Raw genomic sequence first — 24,475 nt, forward strand, 5'->3', positions numbered from 1 at the left:
GCTAGATCAGGGGTGTCAAACGTTCCGCCCGCGTGCCGGATTAGGCCCGCGAACAGGTTTTATCCGGCCTTCTGGATGAGTTTGCAAAGTATAAAATGAGCTGAAATATTTGAATGAAAGAAACGGCTGTTTTAAATGTGTCCACTAGATGTCACAATAGCAATTATTTGTATTGTTGTAGATTATGCTACATATGTAAAAAACAATAAACCACATGACGTTAGAGGAATAGTCAAACTACGTAAAAAACATCCTGTAATTTGATTTTGACATAATGTTTTCTCTTGATAGATTGAAAATTAACATCAATAAATTGACTGATGAACATTATCACATAATTTATTCAGAAAGTATAAATAACAACTAATAAAGATAGAATACTATTAACCGCAACATGTAAGTGTAAAAAAAAACCCCAACAACATTATGATTTGTACATTTTCAGAATGTGCTTGTTCTATTTTTAAACAAAGAAAACAATCTGAAGCTGTCTTTATTTTTAAGTTATCGTGCCGTGATTTTACCAGTCTGGCCCACTTGGGAGTAGATTTTTCTCCATGTGGCCCCCGATCTAAAATGAGTTTGACACCCCTGAGCTAGATTAAGATTTATGTCAAAACACCATCCATTTTGAATACAAATTGTCAGGTTCAAACACTGATGACATCTATTAAACAAGACAAGAAGCAAGGAATTAAACAGAGACAGAATTCAATTTAGCTCAATTGAGGAGAAACGCGTAGACACTGTACCCTTGCACAGTGTTGTCCCACGCTCTGACAAAAGATTGTACGCCTCCTCTTTTATTTGGACTTTCCCTGATTACATGGCAACAGCTGTTTCTAACGGAGGGGGGTCGTAAACAGCCGCTGCCTTTGGTTAAAAAAACAGTTCAAAGAAAAGGTGCCAGGAAGGGAGTCAGGCCCTGCTTCCTCTCCGCTTTGTAGATCTCGGGTCAAGACAAAATCTTCCTGTGGGTTACAATACATCAAAGAAACCGACGCCTTCATGTCGCTTCCCATCGTACACAGTGGAGTTTTACAAGCCTTCTGCTTGGTAGGATCAAAGACAGCTTTAGTCCTCTCGCCGGGAACTCATGGCAACACAAAGTTTTGTGATAACTTAGATACAATTATTCTGACACAAATTACAATATGGTTTTATGCAGGGCCGGCCCGTGGCATAGGCCGTATAGGCAAATGCTAAGGGCGCCGTCCATCAGGGGGCGCCACGCCAGTGCCACAAATGTTGGAGGGGAAAAAAAAAAAAAAAAGAAAAAAAAAAGTTGGTACTATTATTTCTAAATACATAAAATACTCCCACGTTAATTAAAATGCAAAGTAAAGCCTATTTAATAGAAATATTATTTGTTACAACATTACGCCCCCCTCCCCCGGCACGGTGCGCCCCCTCCCTTCCCGTATCATGACTCTTTTTGGACTCACCACATCAAAAAATCAACACAAGATGTCAAAACGGCCAAAACTGTCAGGTGCCCAGGGAAGAAAAAAGACAAAAGAAGAGGAGGAGAAACGAGAAAAAGACAGAGGTAGCAGGTAGGTAACGTTAGCCTACATGAAATTATTTGTCTGTTACAGAATGTGATAGTAACCTGGCTTTTTAGCATTAAGCTAATGTTACATGATTCGGCAATTGCTAATCAATAAATAGCTAGTTCTGTTTTAACGTCGGGTTAATATTGTGGAGGGGGCTAAATTGTTATGGAAAATAATAATGTAACGTTAGGTAATTACAGTACTCCCTGGTGTACAGTCATTTGTAAGTCATTCTAGTTTATGCAATATTAAAAAGCACAAATAGAGAACTCTGTAGGATCCCCTTTTTTTGTAATATAGTTGTTAAGTCCTACTGGTTTGATATCTTGTTTTGTGCAGTGCCTTATTTATATTGTATTTTTAATTTATTTTATGCAACTTGTTGACACGTTTTATTTTGTGTTTATGTATGTAAAAATATTGTATTTCATATATTAATTTTTTGTATTCATTTATTCATCCATATTTTTTTAAATCTTGTTAACTATTCTGATTGTTAATTTGCTTTCCTTAAGTAAAAAAAAAGGTCAAAGACAAAGCTATTCGGTTTCTTGTGAGTACATACACTTCACTGCCGATGTGGGGGGGCGCCACCTAAAATCTTTCCTAGGGCGCCAGATTGGTTAGGGCCGGGCCTGACCAGAAACATAATGTTTTAACTTGTTGGCTGTATATATATATATATATATATATATATATATATATATATATATATATATATATATATATATATATATATATATATATATATATATATATATATATATATATATATATATATGTACAGTACAGGCCAAAAGTTTGGACACGCCTTCTTCTCATTCAATAAGTTTTCTTTATTTTCATGACTATTTACATTGTAGATTGCCACTGAAGGCATCAAAACTATGACTGAACACATGTGGAGTTATGGACTTAACAAAGAAAAGTGAAATAACTGAAAACATGAGAAGTAGTCACCTGAAATGGTTTCCACTTCACCGGTGTCATAGTTTTGATGCCTTCAGTGACAATCTACAATGTAAATAGTCATGAATATAAAGAATATAACTTTATTGTGTTGTATTTATTGTGTGTATGATTTAGAGTAGTTATTCACTATTAGTAGAGAATTGGACATTTTATTAACGCACATTAGCCGCCTCTCCCTGTCCGTTTGCTGCTGTATTGGGGAGTAGAGAGGAAAGAGGAAAAAGGGAATAGCACCAAACAAATTGGATTATGAATGTTGCCTTTGTCTTTTTTTTGTTATTAATATTTATTTATTTATTCATTTGACAGGGAAATCATAATACAGGTACTGAGAAAACAGACACTTTTTTTTGTTCCCCCCCTCCCAAAAAAATACCAATATAAAAAATTACAAAAAATAATAAAAGTAAAATAATAACACCCCCTGTCCTACATTTCAGTCACAGTGGGTAGCAATGTACTGTCTTCCTCTTCACCCCAAGCAGATGGAGAATAACACGAACTGACTAAAAGGAAAAAAATTAACAACAAAAGTAGAAATCACAAACATACACAGAATTGTCACTGAATAAAAACAACAACAACAACAACAACAAAGGAGTTGAGGTAAGTGGAAAGGTTCATTGTCAACAGTGAGTCACATTTATCCTATAGTGTCTTTAATTTAGCTATGTAACTAATTATGCAGCCCCAGGTCAAGTCAAATTGTTTAGGTGTACCCCTCAGATTATATTTAATTTTCTCTAAATGTAAGAAAAACCTGAGGTGCTTAAACCATAGGGAGGCCTTGTGATTTCCACTCCAATAAAATCCTTCTACGAGCTATTAATGATGCAAAGGTGATACTATCCCTAAAAGTCTGCTTCATTTTTTTGATAGTTTGCCTTTTTGTACCGTTCAGTAGATAGTAGATATAGATCAGAAAGAACAAAACAAGTGTTGGTATTTATTTATTTATCAAGTGGTTTCTGGGCACTCAACAGTTTTTTCATTCAAAACTCCACAGACAGGTGTGTGCAAAGGTGAAATCAATCACCCAATTGTGAGAGTGATGGAGAGCGTGGGAGGAGTCTGCAGCAATAAAAGGCTGCTCATCCACCCTCAAGAAAGGACACCAGAATATTTTCCTGCAGAACTTCTTTTGCCCAACTCTTCTCTTTGTTAGCTACATTTTCTTCCATGATGAGTTGGATGAGGTGTTGTGTGTTCCCCCTGGTGCTGCTGTGCATGTGGCAGCTGCAAGAAGGAGCACACGCCTGCACATGTATTTATGACCATCCACAGACGCAGTTTTGCCAATCAGATGTTGGTAAGTTCAGCATTAAAATGTTAATGTTTGGTTGTACATATTTAATGTTTGCATCCATGAATTATCCTTGCATGTTAAGAGGGAATGCTGTGGAAAGTGTTGCTAATATGAATCGATGTGTAAATTTGCTGTCTTTTTTTTATTTTATCTTTTTTCCCCCTCAATGATTTCCTGTCAATTTGTGCCGAAGTGTGGCAATGCCGGCTTTTATAAGTCTTCATGTAAATTACAGCTCTTATTTTCTCAGCTAGCAAAGTGATGTTGCTAATGACAGTAATGAAGACTTTAGACTAACTATAAAAATATATATTTTTTATATATTACTCATTAGCCAAAAGGTATTCAAGTTTTTTTTTAGTTTTTTTTTAAGTGAAATGTAGATGCCTGGCTATACCTACGTCTGCACTTCCTGGTTCAGTTAGTGTAAAATGCTGCTTAAAACATCACCTAAAAGCACTGTTTTTGACATCTCTTTATACAATTAAATTATAAAACGTTCAAAGTATTAAAGTTTACTTCTGAGATGATGCATTTGGGTGCCCTGAGGGCCTAGATAAAATACTTGTTAGAGATTGAATCGGTCAGTGCTAGCTCTGTCATGTTTTAGTGGCTTTTTGTATTTAATAATCAACTTACTGTTGAGCTGATGCCTTTTGTTGGTTTTAGGGAGATTGTTTTTAATTCCCATCAAAGAATAACTGGCTGTTTTTTTTCTTCTAGCCATCAAGGCAAAGGTGGTTGCAAAGAAGGCTGTTGGTGGTAAATTTGGCAATGAGATCCAGTATGACATCAAACTGATAAAGGTTAGTAATGTTAATAATTTTGTCTATGGATGCATGCATTTACATTTTTTTTAATTTTCCAGATTTTGAAAGGCCCTAACAGACACTTTGATACCATCTGCACTGCATCCTCTTCTGCAGCATGTGGTGTGACGCTGAACAAAGGTGTAGAATATTTTATCACAGGTAAAACAAATCCTTACATTTGAGATTTCAAAATTCTATTTTCCTACAGGAAGATGACTAGAAAAGATCCGCTTGTCTGACTTGACATTTTTGGAATCTTTGGATTTTCGATCACCTGTCTTTTCCATTGCAGGCAAACTGAAGCCAGACGGGTCTCTGTACGTGTCATCCTGTAACTACCCTTTACCCTGGAAAAGCAGCCACAAGATCCTGGTAGAACGTTATAGGATGGGCTGTGATTGCAAGGTTAGCAAACTTAATTGATAGTCATTTATATTTGAATTAAATCCTAATCTTTGTTTTATCCTCCAGATCAATCGCTGCACCGCTGTCCTGTGTGACATCACTGGTCCTACTGAGTGCTTGTGGACGGACTGGCTGACGGGGAATTGGGTCAATAACGAGCACGACAAACAATGTGCTTGCATCAAGAGAAGGGATGGTTCTTGTTCCTGGTACCAGGAGGCCGCCTCACCCAAAAAGGGTTAATGAACACATTATAGACCTTCAAAACCTCATGCAGAAAATGTAATTTACGAATAAATCAATTTAAAGCAATGCAGTGTTTTTTACTATGAGATTGCATGTTCTTAAAATGACAATCATGAGATCAGCACTCCTGCACAAAGTACTGCTTCAGCAAGAAAACCATGCATTACTACAACTTTTATTACATTTGTCTTAATCAACACCTGTAATTTGTGGATTTTAATCACAGATTGGCTTTTTTTGGCATGATTCTGGATTGATTCCAAACCCCTCCTATTTAGATGTGTTGTAATTTAACTGGAAATGTGTATTACATCAGTGGTCCCCAACCTTGTAACTGCGGACCAGTCAACGCTTGAGAATTTGTCCCACGGACCGGGGGGGTGTATGTATTTTTTATTTTTTTTTGTCTTTAAAAAATACATGTGTGCTTACGGACTGCATCCCTGCAGACTGTATTGATCTATATTGATATATAATGTAGGAACCATAAATAACAAACAACCCTTTTGTGCAAGTGAATGTGTAAATGGGGGAGGGAGGTTTTTTTGGTTGGTGCACTAATTGTAAGTGTATCTTGTGTTTTTTGTTTTAATAAAAATTAAAAAAAAATTGTTTTTATTTTTAAATGTCTTGTGCGGCCCGGTACCCATCGATCCATGGACCGGTGGTTGGAGATCACTGTATTACATTGTATCGTAGGCTTGTTTGAAATAAACTTTCCTTCCTTGCAAGTGAAAACATCCTCTAAAATGTTTTAATCATGAATAGAGCCAAAGCCAACATGAGCTGAAATGGTAATTTTAAGTACTATATGTCAAGAGGAAATGTTTGTAAATTGGATATAGTTTTAGCATTGTTTTAAGTTATCTACCTGTGAGCCTTAACACTGACTTGTATTGCATAAAGAAAGAGTACATTTAGTTTTTTGTATCAGTAAACCTATTTTCCTAAGCTGAATCTGTCTTTTCTAGCATTGTGGGACTCAAGTTGCTGTGGAAACCGTCTAATGAGCAAGTATTTCTGCCAAAGCAACAAAAAACTGGACAAACGTGTCCAGAAAAATGATCCAAAATGTTTCCTGTTAGCTAAAAAAACTCGCTTTTCAAACTTACATGTATAGTTTGGTTTAGTACATACAAATCAAAGAGAACGTGCTGCAGTTTGCACACATTTTTTTAGTTAAAAAGGTAAAAACGAATGGCCTTGAGGAACAGGCTGTTTGAAACCACTCCCCTGAGGACTCCTCAAAGATGGACGCTTTTGACCTTCCCTTTTTTTCAAAAGCACCTGTGTCGGACTCTTGAACTCTTGGGGCCGGCCTCGGCCCATTAAGACAATTCCAACATCTCACCCAAGTTAATTGGGCATACATGCACGCACACACCCCTCCCCAAATCAACGCCTTCACCACTGCTTAATTCCTCCGGGGTTGTGGGGGCTGAGTAGCGCTCAACAGCGGCTGCTGGCCTCCAGGGTCCTGTTGGATGACTCTGTTGCGAGTTGTTGTGATTACATGTACCATGTTTATGTGTGCCATGCTATGTGAGGTTTTTTCCTCGGACTCAGTCTGGACCACTCCTGAGGGTCCAGCCTCAGACTGATATTTTTTTTTACTCTTCCCCCTTTCCCAATGTCACCTTTTTCCCACCTTTTTAAGGAGCGCCCTAAGTGGCTGATCCATTGGCGGTCCCGTCTTGTCTCCCTGTAACGTATGTCTGCTCTTAGCGGGATTGTGCCGAAAATGTAATTTCAGTTCTTATGTGCAGGGCCGGCCCGTGGCATAGGCCGTTTAGGCAAATGCTAAGGGTGCCGTCCATCAGGGGGCGCCACGCCAGTGCCACAAATGTTGGAGGGAAAAAAAAATAAAAAGTTGGTACTTTTATTTCTAATTACATAAAATAATCCCACGTTAATTAAAATGCAAAGTAAAGCCTATTTAATAGAAATATTATTTGTTACAACATTACGCCCCCCCTCCCCCGGCACGGTGCGCCCCCTCCCTTCCCGTATCATGACTCTTTTTGGATGTCACCACATCAAAAAAATCAACACAAGATGTCAAAACGGCCAAAACTGTCAGGTGCCCAGGGGAGAAAAGAAGGGGAGAAACGAGAAAAAGACAGAGGTAGCAGGTAGGTAACGTTAGCCTACATGAAATTATTTGTCTGTTACAGAATGTGATAGTAACCTGGCTTTTTAGCATTAAGCTAATGTTACATGATTCGGCAATTGCTAATCAATAAATAGCTAGTTCTGTTTTAACGTCGGGTTAATATTGTGGAGGGGGCTAAATTGTTATGGAAAATAATAATGTAACGTTAGGTAATTACAGTACTCCCTGGTGTACAGTAATTTTTAAGTCATTCTAGTTAATGCAATATTAAAAAGCACAAATAGAGAACTCTGTAGGATCCCCTTTTTTTGTAATATAGATGTTAAAGTCATACTGGTTTGATATCTTGTTTTGTGCAGTGCCTTATTTATATTGTATTTTTAATTTATTTTTTGCAACTTGTTGGCACGTTTTATTTTGTGTTTATGTATGTAAAAAATATTGTATTTCATATATTCATTTTTTATTTTTTGTATTCATTTATTTATCCATATTTTTTTTTATCTTGTTAACTATTCTGATTGTTAATTTGCTTTCTTTAAGTAAAAAAAAAGGTCAAAGACAAAGCTATTCGGTTTCTTGTGAGTACATACACTTCACTGCCGATGTGGGGGGGGGGCGCCACCTAAAATCTTGCCTAGGGCGCCAGATTGGTTAGGGCCGGGCCTGGTTTTATGTATTCTGTTCCCTTGCATCAAAATATGGGTGTATTAAGAAGTTATTTGACATAACATGAGTTGAGGCTATATACATTAAACAATTTTGGAAAAAAATTGATAATTTTGCTATAATTTTTCCAAGATATATCAAAGTATTGTGGCTCAGATATTTGACTTAGAAGTGCAGCAATATGCAAAAGTAGCTGCAAATGCTCAAATTGCATTTAACACACGTCCCCTAGAGTGATGCATTTGTGTGGCAATTTCACAGTAGCTAAAGTGTACTGGTCAGCACATGTTTTGAGTCTATGCCAAACATTTGAAAAAATTAAATATTAAAGGATGTTTTTCCCAGCAAGGAAGAGAAAGCAATAAGCGGTTTCGAACCATACCCATGCCAAGAAGTCTATATATACGACTGACTAACATCCATTAATGACATGTTTGGTTAAGACAACGCAATAAGTCATAATCTTGTGAGGATTCCATTTTGTTTGTTGAAGCAGTAATTTGTCAGTGCTTAACTCAGGGGCGTCACTAGGCTTGAAGAACGGGGTGGGCTTAGCCCCCGGGAGGTTCCTGTGATTTTGCACTTGCAAGATCTTTTCGCTCACAACTTTTTGTCACTGTATTTGCATTACACAACACTGAATACATCTAAATGGTTGAAAGAGGAAGTGCAAGGAAGCTTCAGTCATCTTTAATAAGCATGAGATGGCCCAAACACATAAAGACAGTGTTGCTGCATGGAAAAGCTAGCAGGCAACTTGCAAACAAGGAAACGTTGCACAGATGACAGCAGTGTATACCAACTGGCACAGCACTATAGAATTGACCTGAAAACAGAGGAGGTTCTGGTGGAAAGAAACTTTCTTGTCTGGAAAACAGGGGCTGGAGGTCCACCCAAAGATATGTTGTCTGTGCACAACCTTTTTGATTCAGAATGTTTGCATGTGCAAGATAGTTCTGCTTACAACTTGTTACTATATTAGAATTACACAGCAAATACTGAAGACATTGAAATGGTTGAAAAGCAATATTGTTTGTTTCCTGTCATTAATGTAATAGTAATAATTTAAGGCCCACAGGCCACACCTGGCAAGTAGGGATAGGTGATATGGACTATCACAATAACCTGCCAAGTGAATATAAAAAAAACATTTATAAAACTCCACCTTTTTTACTATGAGTATGTCAGTGCATCCAGTCTTCAGAACCCCCAAAACACTACTCTAACATAAGACTATGGCTATTAAACTACAGTGGCGGGCCGTGCGTTTCCCACCCAGGCCTTCAGCGATTTCCTACACTGCAAAAAGTCAGTGTTCAAAAACAAGAAAAAAAAAATACAAAAATTAGGGGTATTCTATTTGAACAAAGCAAAATTATCTGCCAATAGAACAAGAAAATTTGGCTTGTCAAGACTTTCCAAAACAAGTAAAATTAGCTAACCTCAATGAACCCAAAAATACCTTAATATAAGTATATTCTCACTAATAACAAGTGCACTTTTCTTGTAGAAAAAAAAAAAAGAGACATTTTCGCTCAATAGGTTGAAAAATATTCTTAAATATAGTGCTAGTGCCATTATCTTGACATAATGATAGACGCTCGACATTACATTTCTTGAAACCAGCAAACTTATACTAAAAACTAATTTGTTGTTCTTAATGGAAGGCAACCGCTTGTTACTCTCGGGGTCTCCTAGCCGCTCAGGCAAATCATATTGTCTAAAAATGCATTTTTCCATCGACAACATGACATCATCGCGCCAAGTGCGTGCTCTTTCAGTCAATTAGTGCGCATATATACAGCCCGGCCCCGGCCAAATTTTTTTTAATTGTAATTTTGAAGAATTTACCTGAATGTGCATGAACTATTTCTGTTCAAAATTGTTAGAGATGTCACATGTTAAATGTTTAAATATTAACTGTCAGTTTACTGTACTGTGCCAACTGTACTACTATAGGAGTACGTATTTTCTATTGTTTCATTGAAAATAATAAATCTGTTTTAATTATGAGACACAAATGTGTCAAAGTCATGATTTTTTTTTTCATGCTTGAAATAAGAAATTATTACTTTAAAAAAGTAGTTTTATACTTGTGAGTGTTGATGACACAGCTTTGCAACAGTTGATATTCTAGTTTCAAGCATGTTTTACTCAATATAGCTCATAAAATCTCAGCAACAAGCTGTAATATCTTACTGAGATAATTTAGGTCCAAAACACTTAAAACAAGTAAAACACTAACATAAAATCTGCTTAGTGAGAAGAATGACTTTATCAGACAGAAAATAAGCAAATATCACCCTTATTTGAGATATTTAATCTTACTTAGATTTCAGGTTTTGCAGTGTACTTAATCCGACTTCAATAATTACCTCTCAAAATACCATAATTTATGTCGCCACATGACCACGGCTTGAAAAATACTATGCAGAAACACACTTGCACACTACTGGGCATTGAATTTGTACAAAAAGGGCAATTTTTTGGCACATTTAAAAATCAATAAACCTGTCAAAACAAACATAATTGTAAAAAAAACTTGAATGTGAAAAATATATTTGACATCACAATACCGCTCGTAGTTGATGGATTAGAGTGGAAGTGGCAGGCAAACTATTATATCTGACACCTAATCAACGTTTTGCTCTGCTACTTTGTTGGTTAAAAAAGTGAGTACCGCTGATTTCTCCGCTGGCCGGGTGTGGCTCCGGTGCCACTTTCTGCTTTCGTACATCACAACTTGTGATTAGATACCTGGGAGTGACAAGTGAGTATCCAATCACAGTCACATTTAACGTAAGGCTACTGTCAACAACTTGTGATCTGATCGGCTATCGCAACTGTCTGTTAACTGAGTGTCCTCCATTGGTTAAACTGCACAGCCTATGGTAGAAATCTGATTGGATAAAAGCTCTAACTTAAAAGAGCAATACTGGAGCCTAATATGACATAAAGAGAACATGATGAATACTTTTATATATTTATGGAAAGTCAATTCAAGATCAAATTAACTTTTATTAATGATCATGATTTATGTTAGGCCAGCAGAGAAGGCCTTGCTGGCCCTGACGGCACACCACTATTAAATTACATCAATTATATTTAAGTAGCACACCTATACTGCAAAGTTGTAGTAGTGGGATTTGCTTATCATACGGTATGGAAGTTATTTTTCTGTCAGCAATATAATAGACATTAGTTTTATATTACAAATCAATCAGATAGAGTTATGGTGCTCTTCTTTCACATAATGGCAAATGACGCTCATCATAAGCTCACCAAAATAGACCGATACAAAATAAATAGTTGAATGAGCAGAAACAGGCAAAAATAATGTTATAGGAACTCACGTCAATGTTCTATAACACACTTTTCAGAGCAGACATTGAGGCCAATGTCCCCACAACTGTGAGAGACGTCTTTCATAATCTTCTCCGTAGTTAAAAATAAGTTAAAGTACCCATGATTGTCACACACACACACACACACTAGGTGTGGCGAAATTATTCTCTGCATTTGACCCATCACCCTTGATCAACTCCTGGGAGGTGAGGGGAGCATTGAGCAGCAGCGGTGGCCGCGCCCAGGAATCATTTTTGGTGATTTAACCCCCAATTCCAACCCTTGATGCAGAGTGCCCAGCAGGGAGGTAATGGGTCCCATTCTTATAGTCTCAGAAAATGTTGACTTTGACATTTACACTGCAGGCCAAAGTGGCCCGAATCTGATTTTTTCCAGCTGACTGTTTACACTGCAAGTAAAATGTGATTTTTACCTGACTCCAGTGTAAACGTGCACAGCCCTAATGTGGCCTCGATGTCACTTTACATGCGCACTTCAATAGTGAAAACAAAGTTGACAGGAAGTAGCTACTACTACAAAGTAAAATGAAAGCAGCAACACCTTAAAATGTTTTGTTGTATGTGAAAATAAATTAAATATAATGTATGAATGGCTGTATATACACTGTAATATATCTGGGAGAGTTGTAATCTTTTTATGGTTGTTCGAGAGACAGAGTGGATCTATGTGAACTTTATTTTTCAACTCACATGTAGGCAAATGCGCCACAGCGTCATTTCCGGTCCTTCAACAATCTCTATTTCTTCGGAATTCAAATATTACTTATAGCCTATTTGCGCACTATTGACAAGTGATGGATCGAAAACTTGGTCGTCTTATATATCGAAACCACATGTGATGTAATATCAATTTTCGCTGGCGACTGCTTCTTTCCAGCGCACGAATGACCTAGCTCGCCCAAAGCTGATGGAAAAAAAGTCACATTCAGGTCACATTGCGTTTCGATTGAAGTCACATTTGAAAAGATCAGGGGCCGTACTTATCAAGCTTCTTAGAGTGCCATTTTACACTTAAGTCCTAAAAATTTGCAAAAAATCTCAAACTTAAGAATAAAAGCTTTTTATCAACGTTCTTAAGTCTAAGAATCACTCCTACTCTCCACGATATTTAAGAGACCTTCAGAGGTGTCTTAAGTGGTTAGGAGTTGCCAGCAGGGGATGGCACTGAGGCGAGAGACGTGCGCGAACGTTCATCTTTGTTTGATGACGAGCAGCTGATCAAACGGTATCGTTTAGACAGAGCAGGTATTTTTGTCACAGATTTAATTTTCAATTCCTTGTTGATTTCTGCATGTGGCTGCAGTGGACTAGTATATATAGAGCCACCCACACCAGTTTCAAATTAGTTGCCTAATTAATGAATTGGAAAGAAAATGTTATGAGAGTAGCGTATGTGTGTGGCACACACATACGCTAGGTTACAGCATGTGAGGTGAGTGACGTCAGTGAGTGTGTGGGCGAGAGAAGAGAGGGAGTGGTATTGTGAGTGCGAGCGGGGACTAGTTTGTTTTGTGTTGGATTGGCTGTGTGCAAGCAATCAATAAAGCAAGATTTGCAACTAATCGCCGGACTCATCATTCACTCTAAAGTCGTCCGCTGTGGAGACCCACTGCCGGGTAAAGTGAAGGGTGTTGCCCCGAGCATACATCCTGGATAAGTGTCTCCCCTGCCTCTTTGTTACGGTCTGGGAGCAGGAAGCAGGAAAGGTGCAACAAAAAGGAAACATTTATTTTTGATTCATTGCCAGTATTGTTTTTGTATTATTTTGTAGTTTGTCAAAATATACACTCCCATTGTCCACTTAAATATTTCTAAGATATTTCTTTATTCTTAGACAAGGGATTCCCTTCCGTGATTGGTCATTTCTATGGACACAGAAATGACGTCACCTAAAATTCCGTTTACGGCACATAGTAATGTCGTAATTCAGCTCTGAGTGTGACACTTAAGATTCAGTCCTACACTTCGCTGAAAGTGTGAGTAAGACGCTTGATAACTAACTTTTAAGTGCAGCTTTCAGCGAAGAATTTATTTATTCTTAAGTCAACTCTTAGCAGACTTCTTAGGAGTAATTCTAAGAAGCTTGATAAGTACGGCCCCAGATAATCAGATTCAGGACTACCTCCTGATGTGGCCTGACTGATGCAAAAAGATCATATTTGATCACTTTGAAGAGTTTAGACTAGCAAAAAAAATATCACTTGAGGGCAAAATAATCGGATTTGTTTTGCAGTGTAAACAAGACCTTTGATTGCACAGAATCCTTAAAATAGCCACAAATGCGCCAGTACTGAGACTAGAATTGAAGCAGGTTTACTTCAGTAAACACTGCTGGATGTGTGATGTCATGCCGCCATGTCTGTGTTTGGGTCAGTTTGCATTCACATTGGAGTCTGGACATAATTTTTTGTAATGTGGCCTATACAAAATCAGATTTGACAAAAAAAAAAAAAAAGCTGAATTGGATAACCTACCCAGCAGTGTTCAACGCACTGAACTAGCCTTAACGATATCCTGCTCGACCTTGCTAAGGTAACAGTGAAAAAGTGGACTGGGTTTTCCATACAGTAATGCGGGTGTTACTGATGGAACGGATAATAAGTACTGTCTTCAAATGAATAATAGTGAAAAACAACAGGTTATATTCTAATTCATATTCCTGCATTTAGTAAAACTAAGTTTGAGGCTTAAGCCTCTGTAGAATAGACCTGACACCACCAATGGCTTAACCAATTGCCATTTTAAAAACCCTCAACAGTAAAGTACACTTCATTTCTTTAAATGAATTTATTTGTATCTGACATTTTCTGCTTGAGAGTTTAGGGTCTTTAATTGCCATTAGGTTCCTCCCCGTACCAGGAACAAGAACCATCACTTTTCTTGATGCAAGCAGATTGTTTGTCCTGCTCGTCAATTGTATTTGTCCACAAGCACTCAGTTGGGCTGCCGATCCCGCACGGCACAGAGGAGCAGCGAGTGATCTGGATGATACAGCAAAGGTTAGGATTTAAACATTTACCATAAATTAGGTCTGCTTACCTTGCAATCACAGCCCATCATAAAGTGTTCTACCAGGATATCATGGCTGCTCTCCCAGGGTACAACGTAATTACAGGATGAAACACGCAGCGACCCGTCAGGCTTCAGTTGGCCTGCAATTGAGAAACTTGAGTCAAACAAGCTGAACTGATCATTTTATACTCTTGCAGGAAGAAATTTCAAATCATAAAACCCAAGGATGTTTTTTGTTTTACCTGTGATGAAATATTCTACACCTTTGTTCAGAGTCACACCACATGCTGCAGAGGAGGATGCAGTGCAGATGGTATCATAGTGCCTGATAGGACCTTTCAATATCTGAAAAAAAATTATATAAATTAGAATTTGCATGCAATCTGACATAATTGACTAATTAAATAACCTTGGTCAGTTTGATGTCATACGTGATGTCGTACTTCAATTCACTGGCCGTCGCCTTTGAAACCACCTTTGCCTTGATGGCTAGAAAGAAAATGTCAGTCAATCTTTGACTAGAATTGAAGCAAACACCAATAAAAGGCATCTGTTAAACAGTCATGTGAGAACTCACATTGACTGGTATAGTTTAATTTCTCTAAAGAGATTGAGAAATAGATAGCTATATTATAAGTCAGACTGGAAGTCTCTGCAGAGAGCGGTGAGGAAGACAGAAAAGATCAGGACTCCCCTTCCTCCTATCCAGGAAATTGCAAAAAGCCGCTGCCTGACCAGAGCTCAGGAAATCTGTAGAGACTCCTCCCACCCCCACCAAGGACTGTTTTCACTGCTGGACTCTAAAAAGAGGTTCCGCAGCCTCCGTAGCAGAACCTCCAGGTTCTGTAACAGCTTCTTCCCTCAGGCCATAAGACTCTTGAACGCATCATAATAATTCCCTCAATTTCCCCCAAAAAACAGATTAACTCGCTGGAATATAAAGACAATATAACATACATCCATAAACCTGGATGCATATGCAAAAGTGCAATATATTTATCTGTACAGTAATTTATATCTGCACCTTATTGCTCTTTTATCCTGCACTCCAACGAGCTAATGCAACGACATTTCGTTCTTATCTGTACTGTGAAGTTCAAATTTGAATGACGATAAAAAAGGAAGTCTATGTCTAAGGTCAAAACAGTGCAGTTATTTTGATTAAGTCTTATTGAAGAAATGTCCCCAGTTAGACAGGAAGTCAACCAGAAATGTCAAAATGTAGTCAGGCTACATTCCTCTACCAAACTTGATAAAAACACCTACAGAAATGTCAAAATGTAGTCAGGCTACATTCCTCTACCAAACTTGATAAAAACACCAATGGTAAAGCAGTCAAAAATATCTTGGCTGGTATGTAAAACTAAAATTTGAGTGTATGTATTACTTGTCGAACCCTTATCCATTTTCTCTCTAAAAACAAAAATCTTCGTTATCGTCATTAAAAACACCAAGTTACTTAGCTAGCTGTGAAAATATGGTTAGGAGCTGTAACTTGTGACAAAAAAAAATCTTTAAAAGATGGTTTTGCCAGACTTTTTGGCACAAAGTAGATAAAGTATGAAATTGTTGGAAAAATAAATTTCCTTTTTTTAACTGTATATAGTTACGGTTGGATTAACTCGCTGGACTATAACAATAACATACATCCGTAAACTGAATTTAAATGACAAAAGAAAGTCTAAATTTAAACGTGGATGCATATGCAAAAGTGCATTATTTTAGGCTCTGTGTGAAAGGAGTCTTCTATCCACAAAGGTTGAGTGGAGGCAACTGAACTCTTAAGATGTTTCACAATTGCTTCCATTCAACCTTTGTGTATTACTCACAAGTAACTTTTAACCATTCCACTCCAACCAGAATTTAATTAGATGCACAGGTTTTGGATTCATATAAATACATGGCAAACTCAATAATATTTGTGCTAAATTAATAAACAGAAGGTTAATATGTGCTGAAGGAACTCTCCACTCTGTGGCTATTGTCTTTATGCTATATCGTGTTCATTTGTCATTAAATGAAGCCATCGCACGCCACAGATCTTTCAGTTCCAGTTTATTTTGAACATGCATACGATACTATGTAATGCATCCCACTACTCCAGTTGTTTCATTACAGCACATCCAAAAATGAGTAGGAAGAAGCAGAGCTTATTTAATCCTACCCCTTTTCACACTATAGCAATTTTATCCCATTTTCTTGTTCTCTGTAACAGAACAGTGAATAATAAACCATAGTAACTAAATAAATACATCAATAATCTTTGTCTCAATAAAACAAAGGTTCAAGATGTTCATAATTCTTGTTCTGTGTATTTTGTGAACACTTGTAGTTTGAACAGTCTCTTAAACTGAATCATATTGGTGCTTTGATAGATTTCATCATTTAATTCCACATACAGATATGCTAAAAGGTTTTAAGTGTTGTACGAGCATACAAATGTTTATATGCTCATCAAAAGGGTGCAAAGTGGATCCGTGAAAGACGGCACGTACTCGACCTGCAGGATCAACTGCACTGAGTGACTAAACAAAACACTCCTATAATTATGCCTTTTGCAACCATAGACCACAACTTCTATTTTAACTTTTACACACTTTAATTATCTGCTGCACTGACAATACACCTGCTCAGTGTGTGTTTAAGTTTATTTGGAAGATGCATGCATACAACATGATACATCAGTTTCTCTATTCAACATGTTCGAAAAGGAGTAGGAGGAAGCAGAGCTTATTTAATCCTACCCCTTTTCCTTTACACAGCAGATGCTAAAACTTTTGTTCACTTGCCGTTCTCAATTTATTCACAATATACTCCATAAGTAATAACAATAAAAGTAAGTGATGTTGGTTATTGTTGCAAAACTGCTCTGTCAAAACTGGCGAGTGATGTCACGCTTTACCTTTTTTCCTCTACAGCAGTGGTCCCCAACCCGGTACCGGGCCGCGGACCGATTGGCCGCAAAAGAAAAAAAAAAAAAAAAAGATCCGTGGGACAAATTTTCAAGCGTTCACAGCTACAAAAAGGTTGGGGACCACTGCTCTACAGGACACACCAAACCCGGAACATGAATACTAAACAAACCTTGGCAGCTCAATACAGGACGATTCCGGTTTTTGTCGCATTTCGACCACATTTAGCAGCGTTCCTTGTCAACATACACGGACAATCCATGGGGACGAACATTATGTACAACTAAAACATTTTAACGTTGAACTTACCAACATCTGACTGGCAAAACTGCGTCTGTGGATGGTCATAAGGACATGTGCAGGCCTGTGCTCCTTCTTGCAGCTGCCACATGCACAGCAGCACCAGGGGGAACACACAACACTTCAGCCAACTCATCATGGAAGAAAATGTAGCTAAGAAGAGACGATTTTGGGAAAAGAAGTTCAGCAGGCAAATATTCTGGTGTCCTTTCTTGAGGAGGGTGGATAAGCAGCCTTTTATTGCTGCAGGCTCCTCCCACACTTGCACAAGTGGTTGATTGATTTCACCTTTGCACACACCTGTCTGTGACGTTTTTAATGAAAAATGTGTGTGTACCCAGCAAACACTTTCTGTAAATATAACTTAGGAAAACTAGAGCACTTTGTCTTTCTGTGTGATGTGTCTGCACTAAAGCACCCAGACAATAAATGTCATTTAAAACAACACGCAGGAACCAGAGTATTTTTCTGGTCAAGTTTCTACATATATTCAATTAGTGCTCGTTATCTTGTTTCCACGGCAACTTGGGGTAGAAGGATTCTTTGCCCCATAGAGCTGAGAAAAGACACAAAGACAAAACAATAGACTAATAATAGTTTACTGATACAAACTCATCACATACATTTTTAAGTATTACACATTTTTAGATAATAAAGTAACTTTTTTCACTGCAGTGCCATTACCTCTCTACCCTTCCATTTTTCTGGCGAAATCATGATTTTTTTCCCTTCTTTCCTGGATGATACAATGGACATGAGTTTGAACCCGTGAGTGTCTGCTTTTTTTTTTTTTTAACAAAGTACCAGTATAATGGAAAAATAAATGCTATTTACATGTTGAATTGGGTTTTATTTTATCCATTAAAAAACCATATCCAATAATCTTTGTCTCAATAAAAAAAAAGGTTCAAGATGTGAATCATAATTCTTGTTCTGTGTACTTTGTGAACACTTGTAGTTTGAACAGTCTCTTAAACTGAATCATATTGGTGCTTTGATAGATTCCATAATTTAATTCCACATACAGATATGCTAAAAGGTTTTAAGTGTTGTACGAGCATACAAATGTTTATATGCTCATCAAAAGGGTGCAAAGTGGATCCGTGAAAGACGGCACGTACTCGACCTGCAGGACCATGTCCTGAGTGACTAAACAAAACACTCCCATAATTATGCCTTTTGCAACCATAGACCACAACTTGTAGTTTAACTTTTAAGGTTTCTGTGGTTTATCCATTATACAGTGCTCAATACTGGGGTAGAGCGGAATATGCGTTAAGTCAGGAAAAAACACATAGGTTGTTTTATTCCTACAAGCCTGTTTCGCAGGTTTCCCTGCTCTTCAGGGGATTTCCCCTGATTTTCCCCTAAAGAGCAGAGAAACCTGCGAAACAGGCTTGTAAGGGCCCTACAAGCCTGTTTCGCAGGTTTTCCCTGCTCTTCAGGGGATTTTCCCTCATTTTCCTCTGAAGAGCAGAGAAACCTGCGAAACAGGCTTGTAGGGATGAAATAGCCTCTGTGGTTTTTCCTGACCTAATGTATATATATATATGTATGTATGTATATATGTACTGTATATATATGTGTATGTATGTATGTATGTATATATGTACTGTATATATATGTGTATGTACGTATGTATGTATATATGTACTGTATATATATGTGTATGTACGTATGTATGTATATATGTACTGTATATATATGTGTATGTATGTATGTATGTATATATGTACTGTATATATATGTGTATGTATGTATATATGTATATATATATGCATGCATGCAGTCGGCTTTTGGCGCCCAGCCAAATTTTTTAGGCCAATGCGTCAAAAAGTTTGGACACCCCTGTTCTAGATTACCGTAATTTCCGGACTATAAGCCGTTACTTTTTCCCCTCGTTTTGGTCCCTGCAGCTTTTACGACGGTGCGGCTTTTCTACGGCTTTTTTTACGGCTTACGGTAACCAGGGGCGCGCACTACCGAGGATGCGCGAGACCGAGGCAGACATCTGGCGCCAGGTAACGAGAGCAAAACAAAGAGTAGGAGAGCGTCAGCGACAGTTTGCGCGAAGGAAGTGTTCATGCAAACACCCTCAATATGGAAAACAAACGGAGAAGTGCATATGATGCTGCTTTTAAGTTAAAGGAAATCGATCTGGCTGTCAAAGAAGGAAATAGAGCTGCTGCACGTACCCTTGACATCAATGAATCAATGGTGAGACATTGGAGACGGCAGCATGAAGAACTGATTCAATGCAAAAAGACAAAAAAATCCTTCAGAGGTAATAAAAGCAGATGGCCGGAGCCGTTGATTCCACTGACGAAGAGGAAGAACGAGCGAGAACAAAGGAGAGAGAGTGGCTGACGACGCCATTTAGGACCTGTTCTTCTCCGACACCGACGAAGAGGATTTCGGTGGTTTTAGTACTTAGACTTAGACTTAGACAAACTTTAATGATCCACAAGGGAAATTGTTCAACACAGTAGCTCAGTTACAATGATGGAAAGTGTAAGGATGGAAAGGACAATGCAGGTATAAATAGACTAAAAAAGCTATAAAAAAATCTAACATATATACGAATATATACATATGTGTACGGAATAATTTATATACAGATATATTATATTATGTCTATAACATATATAAAATATAAACTAATGACCATGTACAATATTACAGTATATACAGTATATATGACAGCAGCAGCATAAAATATAGAGTAGGTCCAGCAGGAGGAAGATGATGACACAATGATTAAAGACCGACTACCGGTAATACCGTTGTATTATTTGTACTCTGCACGAATGCTGTTCGCCATGTCAAAGATGTGAAAGTTTGATTGAATGATTGAAAGATTTATTGTAAATAAATGGGACGCTTTGCGTTCCCAAACAGTCATCTCTGTCCCGACAATCCCCTCCGTGGTAGCAGGAACCCCTATATACTACGGTAATTACACATCAAAACGCCTGCGGCTTATAGTCGGGTGCGGCTTATATATGGAACAATCTGTATTTTCCCCTAAATTTAGCAGGTGCGGCTTATAGTCAGGTGCGGCTTATAGTCCTGAAATTACGGTATAAGTCATGCCTCTCACCTGGATAGTAGAAGGCTGTCGCCATAAACCAAAAAGTTGGTCAACTTTGATATCAGACTCATCCAAAAAAAAAGTTGCGACACTAAAATGTACATTATTGTTTTACACTTGTTACAGTGGATGTTTACATTGTTACTTTAGAGACATCGACTGCAAGTTATTTAAAACATTTGCTTGAAACACGAGAGGTTCCTGCAATTGTTTGCACTTAAAATACTTTTTTTTCTTTATATATATATATATATATATATATATATATATATATATATATATATATATATATATATATATATATATATATATATATATATATATATATATGTGTGTGTGTATGTATGTGTGTATGTGTATATATATATATATATATATATATATATTTTTTTTTTTTTTGTAAATAATTTGTATTATTTACTTACTTAATTTTATTGTATTTATTTATTTGTATTTGTTATTTTAATACAATTTAATTTGTATTTTATTAATTAATTATTATTTTTTAATTATTATTATTATTATTTTTGTTTAATCTTATTATTTATTTGTGTGTGGCGTCGCGCGGGTCTCGCTTCCTGTTGGGTGAGGTCCGTGCCCGTGTGGCCCGACCTTGCGCTGTGGGGTCTCTGTTGGCGACTTGATGTGGTGGCGGCGCGGCGCCCGTGTCTGGTCTGGATACTGTGTCTCGGTTGTTTGGGCGGTGGTGTGTTTGTGCGGGTTTGGGTTGGGGTGGTGGGGTCTTTTGGTGGTGGTGGTGGTGGTGGGGGCGGGGGGGTGTCTCTTGTTTGCGTGTTGGCGTTTGGGCTTGCTGGCGGGCCGGCGCTGGCTGGTCTCTGTGATCCTGTTGGCGTGTGGTTGCCGGTCGCGGTTTTTTTTTATCGATTTGATTGGGTGGTGCTGGCTGTCTGGGGGTGTTGTGGCTGCTGTTTCTGCTGCCGTTTGTTTGTGGTGTGGGCGCCCGTGGCTGCTGGGTCTGGTGCAGGGGGGTGGCTGATGTTGTGACTGGTGGCAGCGCGCGCGCATGGTGGTTGTCGGGGCTGACAAACTGTGTATATGTGTATGTATGTATGTATATATATGTGTATGTGTATGCATGTGTATGTGTACATGTGTATGTTTATGTGTATGTATATATATATGCATGTATATTTCTGGGGGTGCGTTCTGGGCCTGCCTGTCGGGTGGGGGTCGGCGCCTCAGGCTACTGCATCCGGACCGCGTGTCTGGAGCTCCTGGGTCCCGCCGTCCATCCCTTCCGGGTGCCCGTCTTGGTTGGGGCCTGCTGGGTCTGGTCCCTGCGTCTACTGTGGTAGCTTGGTGTTGCAGGGTATTCCGAGGTGCTGCGAGTCGGCCAGTTGTTGGGGTAGCGACCTTGTGTGTCAGCATGTCTGTGATCTTCTTTTAATTCTTTTTTTTTTTTTAATAAATAGATTTAATTATTTATTTATTCTTATTTTTTAATATATTTTATTAATATTATTATTATTATAATGTATTTATTTATTTTATTTATTTATTTCCCCTACCTCAGGGGGGGGACTCGGCGGGGCGGTTGCTGGTTGTTCCATCTCCATCGTTGGGGTCCCTGCGGGTGGGGTGGGTGGTTCCCGTGGCCCCGTGCTGGGTGGTCCTGTGGCGGCCGGCTTGGGTGGGGTGGCCGTGGGCTGGCTTCGCCGCGCTCTCCGGGGGTGGGGGGGCGGGGGGGGGGCTCGTGGGGGCCCGGTTGCCGGTGGGGCGGGGGCGGTCTTCCCGTCCGGTTGCGGGGGGTCTCCGGGCCCCTCGGGCGGGGCGTCCCGCCTTTCTGTCCGTGTGGGGTGTGGTCTCTCGCTGGCTTGGGGTCTGGCTGCCCCCTGCTTTTCTCGTGCCTTGTCCTCTGCCGGGTGCGTCTGTCTGCGGCCTGCGGCCTGCTGCTGGCCCTTGTGGGCGGCGCGGTGGGCCAGGCTCTGGGGTTCCTGTCGCTGTCCGGCTTGGCTGCGTGGGGGCGGTGGCCCCTGGTTCCCTGGGCACCGCACCTACTGTTTGTGGGATGGGCTCTCTGGGAGGCTGGGGCCGTACTCTGGCTTCCGCACACACTGGGAGTCAAATGTATTGTACATGCAAATTCACATATACTCACACACATACATAGGTACCTACGCTCCCACATACATATACAAATAAATACAGTACATATTTACACAGGGCAGCACGGTGGCAGAGGGGTTAGTGCGTCTGCCTCACAATACGAAGGCCCTGAGTAGTCGTGAGTTCAATCCCGGCCTCGGGATCTTTCTGTGTGGAGTTTGCATGTTCTCCCCGTGACTGCATGGGTTCCCTTCGGGTACTCCGGCTTCCTCCCACTTCCAAAAACATGCACCTGGGGATGTTGATTGGCAACACTAAATTGGCCCTAGTGTGTGAATGTGAGTGTGAATGTTGTCTGTCTATCTGTGTTGGCCCTGTGATGAGGTGGCGACTTGTCCAGGGTGTACCCCGCCTTCCGCCCGATTGTAGCTGAGATAGGCTCCAGCGCCCCCCGCGACCCCGAAGGGAATAAGCGGTAGAAAATGGATGGATGGATGGACATATTTACACACTCAAAGTTCGTACATCCACACGCACATTCATTATACAAACATACTGTATACACATACTGTACATATACATTCACTGTAAAAACATACGTATACACATACTGTACATATACACTCACTGTACAAACACACACATACACATACTACACATATACATTCACTGTACAAACACACACATACATATACTGTACATATACATTCACTGTACAAACACACATACTGTATACACATACTGTACATATACATTCGCTGTACAAACACACACATACACATTCTATACATATACATTCACTGTACAAACACACATATACACATACTGTACATATACATTCACTGTACAAGCACACATATACACATACTGTACATATACAAGTACATATGCACACATACACTCATGCACATAATTACGTTTCATCAAACATATATTAACGTTGTTGCCCTAGGGTAAACTGGGTATAACACATGGCACACTGACAAAGCTTAACCTATTGTTACTATAACAATCTACAAGGTTAATGTAGGTTGCTTCTCTTTCCTTCCCTCCATTTTTCTGCATTCTTTCGTATCTCAAGTTATCATTACGTATATGTATTGTTGCATTTGAACAATTGTATTGTAGATAATAAAGGTAAAGTATTGGTATTGTTTATTATCAATAGCACTATTTCTATTGGTATTCATATTGCTCCATTTTTAGTGTAATAATGCTCATTGTCATTTCTGTATTATTTTTTATTTTCGCTAACTGCTTATTTGCTATTACTTTTACCATCATATTTGTACATGTCGTATTTGCTGATGTTGCTCTGTTGTTGTTGTTGTTGTTGTGTTTGCTGTTGTTGTTTTTGTCTCTCTGTCTAATCCCCCTCTTGTCCCCACAATTCCCCCCTCTGTCTTCCTTTTTCTCTCTTTCTATCCCCTCCTGCTCCGGCCCGGCTGCACCAAATGATAATATAAATACATTTAATAAAGTCAAAATACAAATAAGGCAACAAGAGAAGTATCCTACACTTCTCTTTTGTAAAGTAAATCTGAACAGCCGATATGGGCATCTACATCTGCTATAGGATTTGCCCGAGAAGCTGGGCAGGACATTATTAATAAAAAAATAAAATAAAAATAAAAATAAATACTTGTGTT

At 38.8% G+C, this 24,475-nt stretch overlaps 2 protein-coding genes across 2 annotated transcripts; one reads left to right on the top strand and one right to left on the bottom strand.

Moving 5' to 3' along the window:
- Nucleotides 1–3,618: 3,618 nt before the first annotated feature.
- On the top strand, nt 3,619–5,701 carry LOC133642261 (metalloproteinase inhibitor 2-like). Its single transcript, XM_062036359.1, has 5 exons — nt 3,619–3,837; nt 4,558–4,640; nt 4,703–4,805; nt 4,939–5,051; nt 5,118–5,701. Exons 1-5 carry the CDS (start codon nt 3,708–3,710, stop codon nt 5,292–5,294), a joined length of 606 nt encoding a protein of 201 aa, XP_061892343.1. The 5' UTR covers nt 3,619–3,707; the 3' UTR covers nt 5,295–5,701.
- Nucleotides 5,702–14,216: 8,515 nt separating this feature from the next.
- LOC133642238 (metalloproteinase inhibitor 2-like) lies at nt 14,217–17,891 on the bottom strand. Its single transcript, XM_062036329.1, has 5 exons — nt 17,678–17,891; nt 14,866–14,945; nt 14,699–14,801; nt 14,484–14,596; nt 14,217–14,425 (listed from the first exon to the last, which is right to left on the bottom strand). The coding sequence occupies exons 1-5, from the start codon at nt 17,805–17,807 to the stop codon at nt 14,273–14,275; spliced, it is 579 nt and encodes a 192-aa protein (XP_061892313.1). The 5' UTR covers nt 17,808–17,891; the 3' UTR covers nt 14,217–14,272.
- Nucleotides 17,892–24,475: the final 6,584 nt, after the last annotated feature.

Source organism: Entelurus aequoreus, linkage group LG25, assembly GCF_033978785.1.
Source record: "Entelurus aequoreus isolate RoL-2023_Sb linkage group LG25, RoL_Eaeq_v1.1, whole genome shotgun sequence".
Classification (NCBI taxonomy): Eukaryota; Metazoa; Chordata; class Actinopteri; order Syngnathiformes; family Syngnathidae; genus Entelurus; species Entelurus aequoreus.

Coding starts and splice junctions, on each gene's coding strand:
- LOC133642261 (XM_062036359.1), top strand. CDS start 3,708: ATGATGAGTTGGATGAGGTGTTGTGTGTTCCCCCTGGTGCTGCTGTGC. Junction 4,641..4,702: donor ATGACATCAAACTGATAAAG/GTTAGTAATGTT, acceptor TTAATTTTCCAG/ATTTTGAAAGGCCCTAACAG. Junction 5,052..5,117: donor GGATGGGCTGTGATTGCAAG/GTTAGCAAACTT, acceptor TTTATCCTCCAG/ATCAATCGCTGCACCGCTGT.
- LOC133642238 (XM_062036329.1), bottom strand. CDS start 17,807: ATGATGAGTTGGCTGAAGTGTTGTGTGTTCCCCCTGGTGCTGCTGTGC. Junction 14,802..14,865: donor ATGACATCAAACTGACCAAG/GTTATTTAATTA, acceptor ATTTTTTTTCAG/ATATTGAAAGGTCCTATCAG. Junction 14,597..14,698: donor TGTAGAATATTTCATCACAG/GTAAAACAAAAA, acceptor TCTCAATTGCAG/GCCAACTGAAGCCTGACGGG.